General features: G+C 38.3%; 1 protein-coding gene across 1 annotated transcript; it reads left to right on the top strand.

The window, feature by feature from the left end:
* The first annotated feature begins 1737 nt into the window (after nt 1-1737).
* LOC132893163 (matrix metalloproteinase-9-like) lies at nt 1738-7418 on the top strand. Its single transcript, XM_060932011.1, has 13 exons — nt 1738-2009; nt 2258-2496; nt 2770-2918; nt 3113-3241; nt 3477-3650; nt 3743-3916; nt 4088-4261; nt 4383-4538; nt 4681-4900; nt 5185-5324; nt 5416-5566; nt 5689-5792; nt 5957-7418. The coding sequence occupies exons 1-13, from the start codon at nt 1875-1877 to the stop codon at nt 6061-6063; spliced, it is 2052 nt and encodes a 683-aa protein (XP_060787994.1). The 5' UTR covers nt 1738-1874; the 3' UTR covers nt 6064-7418.
* The last annotated feature ends 7664 nt before the right edge of the window (nt 7419-15082 follow it).

Raw genomic sequence — 15082 nt, forward strand, 5'->3', positions numbered from 1 at the left:
GCTCCAGCTTGCCTGCGACCCTGTAGAACAGGATAAAGCAGCTAGAGATAATGAGATGAGATTTCATATTTTTAAATCACAAGAAAAAAGTCTCCCCACTCTCCATAATCACAAACCAACATAGACACACAGAAACAAGGTTTGGACTTACACGTGGAAGTAACACATGCACAATAAAGGTGTGATTAATGCATAGCATGCTTTGAAATGTGCACTGAAGGAATTTGTGGCAGTAATTTGGACTGCATTTGATCCAAACTGACCTTATGCTGTAATCCTACAATACACATTTATACTACCTTGGCATAAATATATTCGTCTGCTAATGGATAGTGATGTAATGAGCAGCAGTGATGCATAACCTAGTGGTTAAATGACATCCAATATTATCCAGTCTGACTCTTGCTAAGGCTGATATAATTAACTGGGAAACGCTTTGTATTATTCTGTATTTAATCTAGCTCCCACATTTCAACATGCAGTAATTTTCTTTTATTAGAATATTTATAAGAATAGGAAACAAATAATATAATTACAGAGTCTCTGGGTGGAAGACATTACTATCAAATATAAGTACATTGTGGATTTTCATAAATCAAACAAAACTAAAGCAAAGATTATTGAATATCTGTTCATTTTCTTACGATGAAGTGTGCTCAACTTTATTTGCGTCTGAGAAAAAATATTACATTCTGAGTATATTTCTAAGCACATGGATGTTGTTTGAGAGAAAATATACTATTAAATTAATAATTTATTATAAAAATACTGCATATATTGTTTTCTATAGGTATTCAAGACCATGATGGGTTTGAGGAAATAAACAAGAAGTGGCACAAAAATATTGGGTTTTGCAATCAAAATAGGACGTCCTTGTTTTCTCTAAAATCATTACTGGTAGCTCAAGTGTTTTGTTTTAAACACTTAAAGGTTTAAACTTTAAAGGTTTTAAAGTGCCTCAGATGTTCATTTTGTTTGTAATGCTATTTCCTACTGCTCCTACAATAGGTAGGAGCAGTAGCCTAGTCTAACAATAAGCAATACTGGACAATGTGCAATATAATGCGCAATATAAAGTGCAATATCTCTCCTGCTGGCCCCTTTTTTTTCCTCCCCCTCCTCTCTTCCCCATATCTTATTCTTTTTATATTTGTATATGTAAATACTTAATTTAATTTATCTAGAAGTTTTTTCTCTGTTTTCTATTCTCTGTTTATCTTGTAATGATGCTGTCGGAATCTTAATTTCCCTGAGGGAACTCTCCCAAAGGGATCAATAAAGTTCTATCTAATCTAATCTAATCTAATCTAATCTAATCTAATCTAATCTAATCTAATCTAATCTAATCCTTTAACACCACGGTCATCCTTCACCTGTTCTCTAAAATAATATAAAATAACTGAAATTCAACGTATTATCATATTAATGAGAATTTGCTTAGATAGTAATTATGACATAAGTATTACATTAAATTAAAATAAAAACAATATGTATTAATATCTAAATTTGTATCGAAAAAAGTTCAGGAATGATAAAATAAATCTATTCTATATATTCTAATTGTGTAGTTAAGTATGTTTCATGAAATCCCCTTCTTGGAATGAGTACTAGAGAATTTAAAAAAAGAAAAGAAAAAAATTCACTACACACTCTTTGGTGGGTGTGGGGTGGATGAAGTGGGTGGCATAAAGGGGTTGAGGTTGAGTAAGTTATGTCTCATCAGACTATAAATGTTGGGCACAGAACTTCAAGGCTAGACAGAGAGTAAGACCAGCCAGAAGACAAAGACTAAAGAAGGCTCAACTTCAAAGTCTTTGACAGCCTTTCAGACAGCTGTGCTTTATTTTACAAATCAGCGGCTGAAATCTCTCACCATGAGAATACGTATCTTGGCGTTTATGGTTCTTGGAGCCTGCACTTTAAGTGCATGGTGCCACCCAATTAAATCCGTCTTTGTGACCTTCCCCAGGGATGTAATCAAAAACATGACAGACATCGAACTGGCTGAAGTGAGTATTGCTTGTCATCCTTCATTTTTTTTTAGATTCACACAAATGTACACAGAACACTGCTAAACACTGTAGTAAATAAATGATTTAACTTTACACGAAGGATACTTCTTGTCTGTCTGTAACAATCCAGACATGCACAATATGTATGTGATCAAGTAGCATATTTAAATATATTACCAGAGGAAATTATACATGTGTTCAAGTAAGCTTGATTGTTTGCCTTTTTCTGTTTTGTTTGCCTCCAGAGCTACCTGAAGCGCTTTGGTTATATGGAGGTTCTGGAAAAGAGTGGACAGCAGGGAGCAGTGTCTACTTCCAAAGCTCTGAGGAGGCTGCAGAATCAGCTGGGTCTGGAAGAGACTGGCAAGCTGGATCAGCCGACAATCGATGCCATAAAGAAGCCACGCTGTGGTGTGCCAGACATCCGCAACTACAATACCTTTGAAGGAGACCTGAAGTGGGATCGCAATGATATTTCATACAGGTAACCATTTTATTTAATTAGATAAAAAGCTAACACATGAAACACTTAGCACCTAGATTAAATATTATATATATATATATATATATATATATATATATATATATATATATATATATATATATATTTATTTTTTTTTTTTTTTATGTGCCTTTGCAAACAGTCTTCTGCAAACAGAATATCCAGAATACTCAGCATCAGACAATACAGCTACAAGACTGGGTCAAAAGTTACAGATTGTAATACCAGTTACTTTCTATATTATTTTTCTTGTAGAATTCTGAACTACTCACCAGACTTGGATGCCTCTATTACTGACGATGCCTTTGCCAGAGCCTTCAAAGTGTGGAGTGATGTCACACCTCTAACTTTCACACGTCTCTACGATGGCACTGCTGATATCATGATCTCATTTGGAAAAAAGAGTGAGTTTTCATCATTATAAGATGAGTCTATCTCCCAGCTACTCAAGAATGAAGCATAAATACAATCAAACCAGATTTCCCTAAGTAGTGCCTTATCACTGGGGTAACTGTCTAGTGTTGTACCTTATGCAGTTGTGTGATACAAATACAAAACAAAAAGGGAAAACTGTTTAAATAGCATATGTATATTGCAGATCATGGCGATCCCTACCCATTTGATGGGAAGGATGGCCTACTGGCACACGCTTATCCTCCAGGTGAAGGGCTGCAGGGAGATGCTCACTTTGATGATGATGAATACTGGACCCTTGGCAATGGACCAGGTAAGAGTCTTTTACTTAAAAACATAGATTTATCATATTTAATCAATTTACAAACCATATTTGTCGAATTGTGGTGATGCAATGCAAATGCCAGAGAATAGAACTGCAGCGCCCTCTGGAGGTTTGATTATCGACTTACTCAAACCCAAAAACCCACAGGTGCATATCTTCCTTGAGAGTGTGGGCTGATTGTCACAGTTTCATGTAAGTGTGAATGTGTCTTTTTTTCCTTCAGCAATCAAGACCTACTATGGCAATGCAGGGGGTGCTTTGTGTCATTTCCCTTTCTGGTTTGAGGGGAAGTCGTATTCCACTTGTACCAGTGAAGGTCGTGAAGATGGCCTGCCATGGTGTGCCACGACTGCTGACTTTGACAAAGATAGGAAATATGGTTTCTGCCCTAGCGAGCGTAAGTTCTCCATCATCTATAGTAAGATCTGACCATCATTTCAGTGTATGTGAGATGAAAAAGTAACTGAGCTTTTCTCTCTTTCTCCACAGTTCTGTTCACATATGATGGAAATAGTGATGGTGCAGCTTGTGTCTTTCCATTCGTGTTTGAGGGGGAAACATACACCAGTTGTACTACTGAAGGACGTAGTGATGGGTATCGCTGGTGTGCTACGACATCCAACTTTGACCAGGACAAAAAATATGGGTTCTGTCCTAACCGAGGTGAGAGCCTTCAATGCACCATTTCACTTTATCATATCAGAGAATTTAATTATTATGTGTTAGCATTTTTAAAGCCGGGCATTAGGTCAAACTTACTCAAAGGAAGTGCTACAACATACTGTTGATGTTCTTTAACAAATAAAATGCATGTGTATACATTTTGGCCAACAGATACTGCTGTAATCGGTGGAAACTCTGAGGGAGAGCCATGCCAGTTTCCTTTCAGCTTCCAGGGGAAAACCTATACTTCCTGCACAAGTGAAGGCCGCAGTGATGGAAAACTATGGTGTGCCACAACCAGCAACTATGACAAGGACAATAAATGGGGATTTTGCCCAGATAAGGGTAATTATTTAGCCTTTAAAATTTGTATCAGTGTAGCTAATAATACATTTCTTACTCACTGCAGCTAAGACATATGCAGAAATCTAGGACTGTTATGAACCTATACCTCTGCTTCTCACAGGATACAGTCTGTTCTTGGTAGCAGCCCATGAATTTGGACATGCTCTTGGTCTGGACCATTCCAACATTCAGGATGCTCTGATGTACCCCATGTACAAATATATAGCGGACTTCTCTCTGCATCAGGATGACATTGAGGGCATCCAGTATCTCTATGGTACGTAAATGTACATGAATATTAGATACTCATCCATTTTTATAACCCTGACCTTACAAAAATGCATGCTAGCTACAACTATTATGATAAAAAAAATTATGGTACGGTACCTAATAATATTCACATATTTTATCTTATTCAGGACCCAAAAGAGGCACAGACCCTACTCCACCCAAGCCATCAACCACTACATCTTCCCCAGTTTCTACTCCCAAACCCACTAAAAAAACACCGAAGACTACTCCATCCACCACAACTCCATCTGTGTATACACCTGTGGAACCTTCAGTCGATCCTTGCACGGTGGACAAATTTGACACAATCACAGAGATCCAGGGAGAGCTTCATTTCTTCAAAGATGGGTAAGAATAAGCCACCTTCATACAACAGTAGGATTTATTATTATAGTGAATATTTATGGTCAAGTCCTCCCAATAAATAATCACAAGAGCACCTGATCCGTTCAAATTGTGAGTCTTTGAGGTCTGTTTGGGGTGCTTGAGAACTAGAGCAGGTGTAGCTTCAATTAATAAAATAATTATGAGTACAGCAAAACTCAAATGTTTTGTCAATATTATTCATGAACCTATATATTAATCCATGATCTCTCAGGAAATTAAAGGAACTAATCTTTCATTCCTATTAGTTACTACTGGAAGTCCTCAAACCATGGTAACAGGGACCGCAAAGGCCCTTTCATGGTCTCTGAGAGATGGCCTACCCTGCCAGCTAAACTCGACACTGCTTTTGAGGACCGTCTTGCTAATAAGATGTACTTCTTTGCAGGTAAAACCCGATTGAGATAATTAGCTATAATTAATCATTTCAAGTTATTTAATTTATCAGATTTACATCTGAGGTTTTCCATCTGTTTCAGACACTCAGTTCTGGGTGTTCACTGGAAAGGACGTACTGGGACCACGCAGAATCGAGAAACTTGACTTGCCTGTCAGCTTGAAGAAGGTTGAAGGAGCACTGCAGAGGGGAAAAAACAAAGTGTTGCTTTTCAGTGGGGATAATTATTGGAGGTAAATATAAGTCTATCCAAAATTTTCTGATTCTCTTACTTTAAAGACTTGCTTATCTTTTGTATAAACTATAAGAAGTAGAGCTAATTTCCACTGTTTTTGACCTTTGTTTATTTTCTTAGGCTGGATCTGAAGACTCAGCAGATAGATAAAGGATACCCTCGTCGCACTGACATAATCTTCAGTGGGGTCCCAGTGGATGTTCATGATGTGTTCCTCTATAACGGTAAGTTGCTTTTCTTGGAAATAAAATACTTGATATGCATTTGCAAAAAATATCTAAATATCAAATTTCAATTACATTTAAATGCGTTCAAGTACAGTTTTTAGAAATCATACTCAGAGGTCATGAATTGAACAAAAATTCCACTATTTTTTGTTTCATTTCAGGACAATATTACTTCTGTCGAGATATCTACTACTGGAGAATGACCAGCAGGCGACAGGTGGATAGAGTTGGATATGTCTATGAACTCCTGAACTGTCCCAACTACTGAATCTGATTTCATCAGACTGAAGTATTATAAGGAAAAAGCATCTAACTGAAATGCAAATCCCAGATACGTGTTTCCAAAAAGAAAGTACAGTGTTATTGAAAGAGTAGAAACTATAATGATGTTTTTATGAGTTATATTCAGAAACATTTGCCTGGCGCAAATGAAAACGTTAATTAAGGTTAAGTTAGTTAAGGTTATATTGGTTAAAATATATTAAAATATATTTTGTCTTCTCTATTCTATTTCTTTTTCTCATAGCCTAAATTTGCACAAGTGAATGTTTTTCACAGTTGTCTAATTTATTTATCAAATCAGTAGTATTTTGTCATATGAATAATGAAAATAAATTTTTATTTAAGTCCCTATATGTTTTTTTTCTAATCTTTTTGGCTATTGTTATTGTGATCACCAATGTCAGTGAGAATTTTCACTTACTTTTCTTTTTGTTGTTGTTGTTGTTATTATTATTTCTTTTTTGCACCATGGCATACTGTTAAAAACTGTTTCAAAATCTACACATATATCCAATATTCAGTAAACAATTACTGTAAGCACAGACATTTATACCATTGCAGGGCTCTACATTAACTTTTGAAACCACTTGTCCTGTCAGGCAAGTTGAAAGGAAATTTACTTGTCTGAATGTGAAGTTGACTTGTCCGAAGAAATATTTGAGAAAAAAAAAAAAAACAAAACACAAAAACTATTTGCAACCCAACAATTTTTATTACCTCCGCCAAGGAGGTTGTTTTCAGTAGCGTTGGTTTGTTTGTTTGTTTGTTGGTTGGTTTGTCTGTTTGCAACATTACGGAAAAAGTTATGAACGGATTGCTCTGAAATTTTTTCCCAGGTGTGAGACTGGGCACAAGTAACAATCCATTAAATTTTGACGGTGATCCGGATCACCTTCTGGATCCTGGATTTTTTTAAAGGATTCTTAGCAGAGGTCTGCGCTCTCCGAGTGCTTTTCTAGTTGCATTTGTTTCCGAATTCACAACATATGCATAATATCTGTGAATCAAAAGTAATCAATACTTGATATACTGAGGCAAAAGTTCAAAAATATAGTAAAACAGACTGATACCATAATTCTCCAATTATTATGCTGAAGTTCAGAAGCAATATATTCCAATAGAGTAGAAATTATGAACATAAAATTTTAAGAACAAAATAACTATACTATGAGATCCAGAAACACTAACCATTATATATACACAGATCAGTACTCTGCAGTTCAGTAACAAATATCACAAAAAGTAACATTATCATAAAATTTATGACTTGATGAGATATCACTAGTTTGGACAAGAGAAACAAATAACATATGCTGCAAATAAAAACAACTGATAACAAAATTGACTGATTAATACTGTAAATCACTGATTATTATACACTGAAATCTAGTTATCAAATGACAAGATAATATATCTTGTTATGAAAACCTCCACACTTCTATTGACTCACAATAAAGAAATCATTTCACCAGAATTACTTTAACACAAAAATCTATTCACTGCAGAAAAAACTTGGACTCCATCAATCATTAATTTATTTATGAGAAATTGATCTCATCTCATTATCTCTAGCGGCTTTATCCTTCTACAGGGTCGCAGGCAAGCTGGAGCCTATCCCAGCTGACTACGGGTGAAAGGCGGGGTACACCCTGGACAAGTCGCCAGGTCATCACAGGGCTGACACATAAGGCCCTTTTCCACTACCCTTTTTCAGCTCACTTCAGCCCGACACGGCTCGCGTTTCGACTACCAAAAACCAGCACGACTCAGCTCGTTTCAGCCCTGCTTAGCCCCTAAAACCCGCACCGTTTTGGAGTGGGGCTGAAGCGAGCCAAGCCGTGCCGAGTGAGGCTGGGGGCGTGAGGAGACACTCCCCTGTGCACTGATTGGTGAGGAGAAGTGTCCTCACATGCCCACACACGCCCCGCGAGCGCGCTGGGATCTGTAAACACCGCAAACCCGGAAGAAGGAGAATTACGAATTACGAGAATTTCTGAAGCCTTATGCGCCTCACCTCATCTATACGCTCTTGCCAGTATCTGTCCGCGTTGTCGGTGACAACAAGCCACAGCACCAAGACCAGCAACACTAACGACTCCATGTCCTCCAGGTTTATTGTTTACTATTCGGGTCGTGAGACTACCGCTTAAAAGATCACTGAATCAGTGACATACAGAGCATCGTGGACGAGTTCGCGGAGCGCAAGGCTCGTCGTATGCCCTTCAAATAATGCGCGCAGTAGGTTATTGATGTTTTATTATGAGCCATGTACAGTATGTCGCCTAATGTTTTTTTGTTTCTGAGTTACATGTTCGTTTGAAGGACTTGATGTACTAAATAACATAGTTGCACCCCGTAGTGTTGAAATTGGTAAACACAGTGTATTCAGTGAGGTTTGCACCGCCCTCCTTTTATTTCTGACTCTTCCTGTCACCGTTGCAGCCTCTGAGCGCTCATTCGTATGCCCTTCAAATAATGTGCGCAGTATAGGCTATTGATGTTTTATTATGAGCCATGTACAGTATCCTAATGTTTTTTGTTTCTGAGTTACATGTTCGTTTGAAGGACTTGATGTACTAAATAACATAGTTGCACCCGGTAGTGTTGAAATTGGTAAACACCGCAGTTGCGGACATTTTGTAGCCTAAAATGATGTTATGATAAGCTTTAATAAAGGGCCCGGTCATTTGCCCCGCCCCCGGCCCGGCTCTGACTTGTTCCGCCACTGTCACTGATGTCACTGTTTGTGCTGCTTAACGACATCACGTGACGTCCACCCACTTTTGCTAACTCCACCCAATGTGTCCACCCACTTCCAGCCAGCACGGTTCAGCGCGGTTGTAGTCGAAATGCAACTCCAACAGCCCCGCTCAGCTCGACTCGGCACGGCACGGCTCAGCCGCGTTTGTAGTGGAAAAGCGGCAATAGACACAGACAACCATTCACACTCACATTCACACCTACGGTCAATTTAGAGTCACCAGTTAACCTAACCTGCATGTCTTTGGACTGTGGGGGAAACCGGAGCACCCGGAGGAAACCCACGCGGACACGGGGAGAACATGCAAACTCCGCACAGAAAGGCCCTCGCCGGCCACGGGGCTCGAACCCGGACCTTCTTGCTGTGAGGCGACAGCGCTAACCACTACACCACCGTGCCACCCTATGAGAAATTGAAAACCAGAAAATTAAAATTATATATATTTTCATTTTAAATTATTAACTTTGAATATATATCCTCCACTGATTAATTGTTGTTGTCTAATTATTCAGTGTGGCTCCTGTATGGTATTTAATGGTCAAAAAAAGATAATTAATAATTTAAAATAATCCATAATTATATCTAAATTATAGAGCCCTATGTTTCAAATCCCTAAACTCCCATTACTAATTAGTTAATTAATACAGCCGGTAACCTAATTAGCAGCCATTTGACAGCTTGGTATTTCATAGATAACTTTCCCCACCCCTACCTCACTCCCTGTCAATCCGCACACATGCAGGCACATTCCAAGCCCAGCACACCCCGCCACACATGCTCGGCTATATAATGAACACCATCAACAATTCAAAGATTTGGAAATTACCACATACTCAACGTAAATATACAGTTGAATAATGATCCCGCCAACAGAAATGTCAACAAATCCACGTGTATGACACGATTAAAACCAATCATAAACGACCGTTTACTTTTCAGCTCAAATACACGAAGCAGTATAGACCTCTTGCAGTCACGTGACCGGAATGTAAACAGCCGCCATCTTGTCGGTAAAAAACACAGCTGAATATTGCTGCACTCATGTACAAAATGGATCAATTTCAACCGACGGACTACACGGATCATTTTTCTAATGAACAGATAACTAGATATATGTCTAAAATAAACGACCTACAGATTAGTGACCCTTATCGATTACCGGACGTAGTTTTCACGACCATGTCAGTGGATATTGAACTGCCAGAGGTGGAATACCCAGATGTGTATAATTACCTCATTAACTTTCCCTCGCTGTTCAGTGGTGAAGCACTGCGTGCTTATAAATCTCTGGACAGTTATCTCTACAGAAATTCAGGATTTGTCAGCCCCCCTCAGATGTGGCATCTTGTAAACAAGAAAATAACAATCCTCATTGGACGGGTAAGTCACTTAAGTATTGAGACCCCGCTGGTCTCGCTATCTCATCCGGAATGTTGTGCATGCGATGGAAATCGCTACAAACCGTCATTTTCTGCTGGAAACCAATGTCCAGCAAGTCCATACGGTTGTAGTGGATACTGAAGTCCGGTACAGACGAACAACACGCAAAAATACACACAAAAAAACAAAAACCGTGCACAGGTAGGGAGAGCTTGTTGCCGCAGCATCCCCATCATGCGCTGCCATATCCACTATTATGGTTGAATATTTTATATTATCAGTTAGATCAAGTATCAGTAGTCTATCACTATTACTGTATATATGGTATACCTGATAGCAGCAATCCATTTTGCACGCCTGTCAGGGTCCCGTGGCAGCCTACTGTCAAGTGTATGTGAGCATCATGGGTTTCCCACACTTGAAAGGGAAGGACTCGGACACAGGATTCCACTCGTCTTATGTTTTATTGATTTTCAGTGGAGTTGACATTGTACTAGAATTGTATATAGTAGGGTTTTCCAGAAGAAAAGGTAGAAGTAGAAGGCGGAAATATAGCGTTTGACCGACAAGGTGGCATCTGTTTACAATCTGGATCGGATGTGACGTCACATGCAAGTGTTCCATTTTTTTTCGCAAGTGGAATATTGCGCATGCGCACATCGCTCTTTCCGAATAGAAACATCCGACAATTCATCAAAACAATATGTCGAGTGAGATGCTTCGGAAATCATGTGAATAAACTGATAAATTTGATATGTAACCGGAATATCGGCGTATTTTGGCACTTGTCCGATCGGACAAGTAACTGAGACGATGAACTTGTCCGACATACAGTATCACTTGTCCCAGACAAGCGGACAAGTGTTAATGTCGAGCCCTGCATTGGTCCAGATTCACATGATTATAACAATCAGGACTAGTGAGAATATACAAATTGTATGATTAAGAAGAAGACAAGAAGGGCCAAAGGAACCCAAGCAAAAAATCTGAGAATATTTCTAAAATTCAGTCAGATCCCCTTTTATAGCCCATAAGCTAAACCATGGGTGAATACTAATGACATAGCTAAGAATATAATAATAATAATAATACATCATCCATAATCACTTATCCTGTGCAGGGTCACGAGCAAGCTGGAGCCTATCCCAGCTGTCTATGGGCAAGAGGCAGGGTACACCCTGGACAAGTTGCCAAATTATCACAGGGCTGACACTAGATACAAACAACCATTCACATTCACATCTACGGTCAATTTAGAGCCACCAATTAACCTAACCTGCATGTCTTTGGACTGTGGGGAAAACTGGAGCACCCAGAGGAAACCCACGTAGACACGGGGAAAACATGCAAACTCCACACAGAAAGGCCTCCGTTGGCCATTGGGCTTGAACCTAGAACCTTCATGCTGTGAGGCAACAGTGCTAACCACTACACCACCGTGCTGCCAATAATAATAATAATTAGTAGTAGTAGTAGTAGTCTGCATGTTCTCTCTGTGCCTGTGTGGGTTTCCTCTGGGTGCTTTGGTTTCATCCCTCAGTTCAACATGCAGATTGGGTCAATGCTAAATTGCCCATTAGTGTGAATGTCAATGTGAAGGCTGGCTGACTCTCTGTGCTTGCCCAGCCATAGATTTGTGACCTCTCCAGGGTGTACCCTGCCACTTGCCCAATGTCAGCTGGGCAGTAACCACAGAGGATGCAGACTTGATTATTTATTGTTTGTCTCTGGTGGGAAGAGGAACACAAGGCGTTTTGAAGACTCCGACTCATTGTCAGTCAAGGCGCGGGACATGAACTTAGTTTGTTATATCCGAAAGTTCATAGTAAAAGAGTTATAGTGGGGTTGCAGTGGCAGTGTGTATGTATGCACTTGTGTGTGTGTGTATATATATATATATATATATATATATATATATATATATATATATATATATATATATATATATATATACACACACACATACATATATGTATGTATGTATGTACGGTATGTATGTATGTGTGTGTGTCTTGGCTCTAGGCAAGGCAAGGCAAGTTTATTTATATAGCACATTTCATACACAGTGGCAGTTCAATGTGCTTTACAGAAGTAAAAGCAAAACAGTAAACAATAGAGAATAAAATTACATAAAATAAATGGGAAAAAAATATAATAAGAATTAAACAATAGTAGAAATAAAATAAAATGAAGTAGAAGTTCAAATAGGGGGAGAAAAAAAACAGCAGAATAAAATAGAATAAAAGTTAAGTAAAATTTGAAACATGCAGAAACTGTAAAAGTACAGATTATAAAACATGCAAAGAAGACAATATTAATTATTTAACAGAAAGCATCTGAAAACAGCTTGGTCTTTAACCTAGATTTGAAGCTGCCAACAGCAGGAACATTTTTAATGTCCTCTGGCGGTTGGTTCCATAGCTGCACTGCATAGTAGCTAAAAGCTGCTTCACCATACTTTGTTTTAACAACAGGTTTTAATAGTAAATTTTTCTGTTGCGATCTGGTAGATCTGATTGGGTTAGGCCGCTGCAACATATCAGAGAGAGGTAACTGGGCCCTGTACCATTTAGAGATTTGTACACCAACAGCAATGCTTTAAAGTCAATTCTTTAGCTTACTGGAAGCCAGTGAAGGGACCTTAGAATTGGAGTAATGTGCTCTGTTTTTTTTGTTCGTGTGAGAACCCTAGCCGCTGCATTTTGCACCAGCTGAAGTCGTTTGATGGTCTTTTTTGGCAGGCCTGTGAAAAGGCCATTGCAGTAATCAACCCTACTAGAGATGAAGGCATGTATCAGTTTTTCCAGATCATTTTTTGACATAAGTCCTCTTAGTTTGGAAATGTTTTTTTAGGTGATAGAATGCCGTTTTAGTGATTGCTTTCATGTGACTGTCAAAGTTTAGCTCGCTGTCAATGAAAACACCAAGATTTTTAACCATTTCTTTAGTTTTAATCCCTTTTGTGTCAAGAATACTGGTAATCCTGAGTCTTTCATCTTTTTTTCCAAATAGAATTACTTCTGTTTTATCTGAGTTCAGCTGAAGAAAATTTTGTGCCATCCAGTTGTTGATTTGATCGATACACTGGTAGAGACATTCAAGGGGGGCATAATCATTAGGTGATAAAGCAAAATAAATTTAGGTGTCATCTGCATAGCAGTGATACAAAATTGAATTGTTATTGATAATTTGCCCAAGTGGGAGCATATAAAGGTTGAAAAGTAATGGTCCAAGAATCGACCCCTGGGGGACACCACAGGTCAAGGACATTGACGTTGAGGAACAATTTCCCATGGTAACAAAGAAGCTTCTATCTTTTAAGTATGAATTTAACCAATTGATAACTTTACCAGTCAATCCAACCCAGTGTTCAAGTCGATATAGCAGTATGTTGTGATCAAAAAAAGCTGCACTGAGGTCCAGTAATACCAGGACCGATGTTTTGCCTGCATCAGTATTAAGACGTATGTCATTTATAACTTTAATCAGCGCTGTTTCAGTGCTATGATTGGCACGAAAACCTGACTGAAAATTATCAAAATGGCTGTTTGATATCAAGAAGGCAGTTAATTGATTGAAGACAATTTTTTCAAGGATTTTCCTGATGAATGGTAAATTTGATATTGGCCTGTAATTATTTAATACTGAAGGATCCAGATTATTTTTTTAAGTAGGGGCTTTACAACGGCTTTTTTCAGAGACACAGGAACAACGCCAGTCTCTAGGGATGTATTTATAATTTGAAGCACATCTGTAATTATAAGATGAAGAACAGACTTAAAAAAGTTGGTGGGCAGAATGTCCAATTCAGATGTTGAGGAACTGAGATTTTGTACAGTTTTTTCAAGAGTCTCATAATCAATTAAACAAAATTCTGACATTGTGTTGAAGTTATCTATCTGTGTCATTGGTGATTGCAGTTTTTCAATTTTTTGCAGCCGAGATATATTATGAGCAATATTCTGCCGTATTTGATCAATTTTACCTTTGAAGAAGGATGCAAACTCATTGCATTTACTAACTGAGAGAAGTTCAGGTGCTAATTGTGGTGGGGGATTAGTTAGCTTCTCTACTGTTGAAAATAGCACACGGGCATTGTTCATATTCCTGTTTATGATATTGGAGAAGAAAGACTGTCTTGCTTTACGAATTTCATAATTATAATTACAAAGCATCTCTTTATGGATTTGATAATGGATGTGAAGTTTAGATTTGCGCCATTTTCTTTCAGTCTTTCTACATTCTTTCTTTAGCAGTTTAACAGCCGGGTACTGCTTCCATGGTGCTTTCTGCTTATCATTGACTCTTTTGATTTTGAATGGAGCAATATCATCCATAATTTGGGTCATATTTAAATTAAAAATTTCCAGTAAATCATCTGCAGAGTCTGACATTTTGGTTGAGTTCTGAGAGAGAGCTTGCTCAAAGAGAGCACGTGTTGTCTTTTATGACTCTCCTACCCATAGTCGTTGAGCTGTTCTGAAATGTGAGGAGACATAGAAACATCAGAGAAAACACAAAAATGATCGGATAAGGCCAGGTCAACAACAGTAGTAGAAACAGTAAGACCCTTTGTGATGACGAGGTCAAGGGTATGACCACGAGAGTGGGTCGGCCCCTGTACATGTTGTACTAGGTTGAAGTTGTCAATAAGTGCAAGTAGTTCTTTGGCATAAGTGTTTTCAGTATTATCTACATGCAAGTTAAAATCCCCAGATATAATAAGACAATCAAACTCTAAGCAAATGACTGACAACAGTTCACCAAACTCTTCAAGAAAGACTTTGGCTGAATGTCTCGGAGGCCTATAAATAGTTAATAATAAGATGTTAGGAGAGCATGTAACAAGTGCACATAAGTATTC

The sequence above is a fragment of the Neoarius graeffei genome, chromosome 10 (genome assembly GCF_027579695.1).
Source record: "Neoarius graeffei isolate fNeoGra1 chromosome 10, fNeoGra1.pri, whole genome shotgun sequence".
NCBI classification, from domain to species: domain Eukaryota; kingdom Metazoa; phylum Chordata; class Actinopteri; order Siluriformes; family Ariidae; genus Neoarius; species Neoarius graeffei.

Excerpts from the sequence above, each read along its gene's own strand:
- LOC132893163 (XM_060932011.1), top strand. The coding sequence starts at position 1,875 with ATGAGAATACGTATCTTGGCGTTTATGGTTCTTGGAGCCTGCACTTTA. Across the intron at positions 2,497-2,769 it reads CGCAATGATATTTCATACAG|AATTCTGAACTACTCACCAG; the intron begins GTAACCATTTTA and ends TTTTTCTTGTAG. Across the intron at positions 4,262-4,382 it reads GGGATTTTGCCCAGATAAGG|GATACAGTCTGTTCTTGGTA; the intron begins GTAATTATTTAG and ends TGCTTCTCACAG.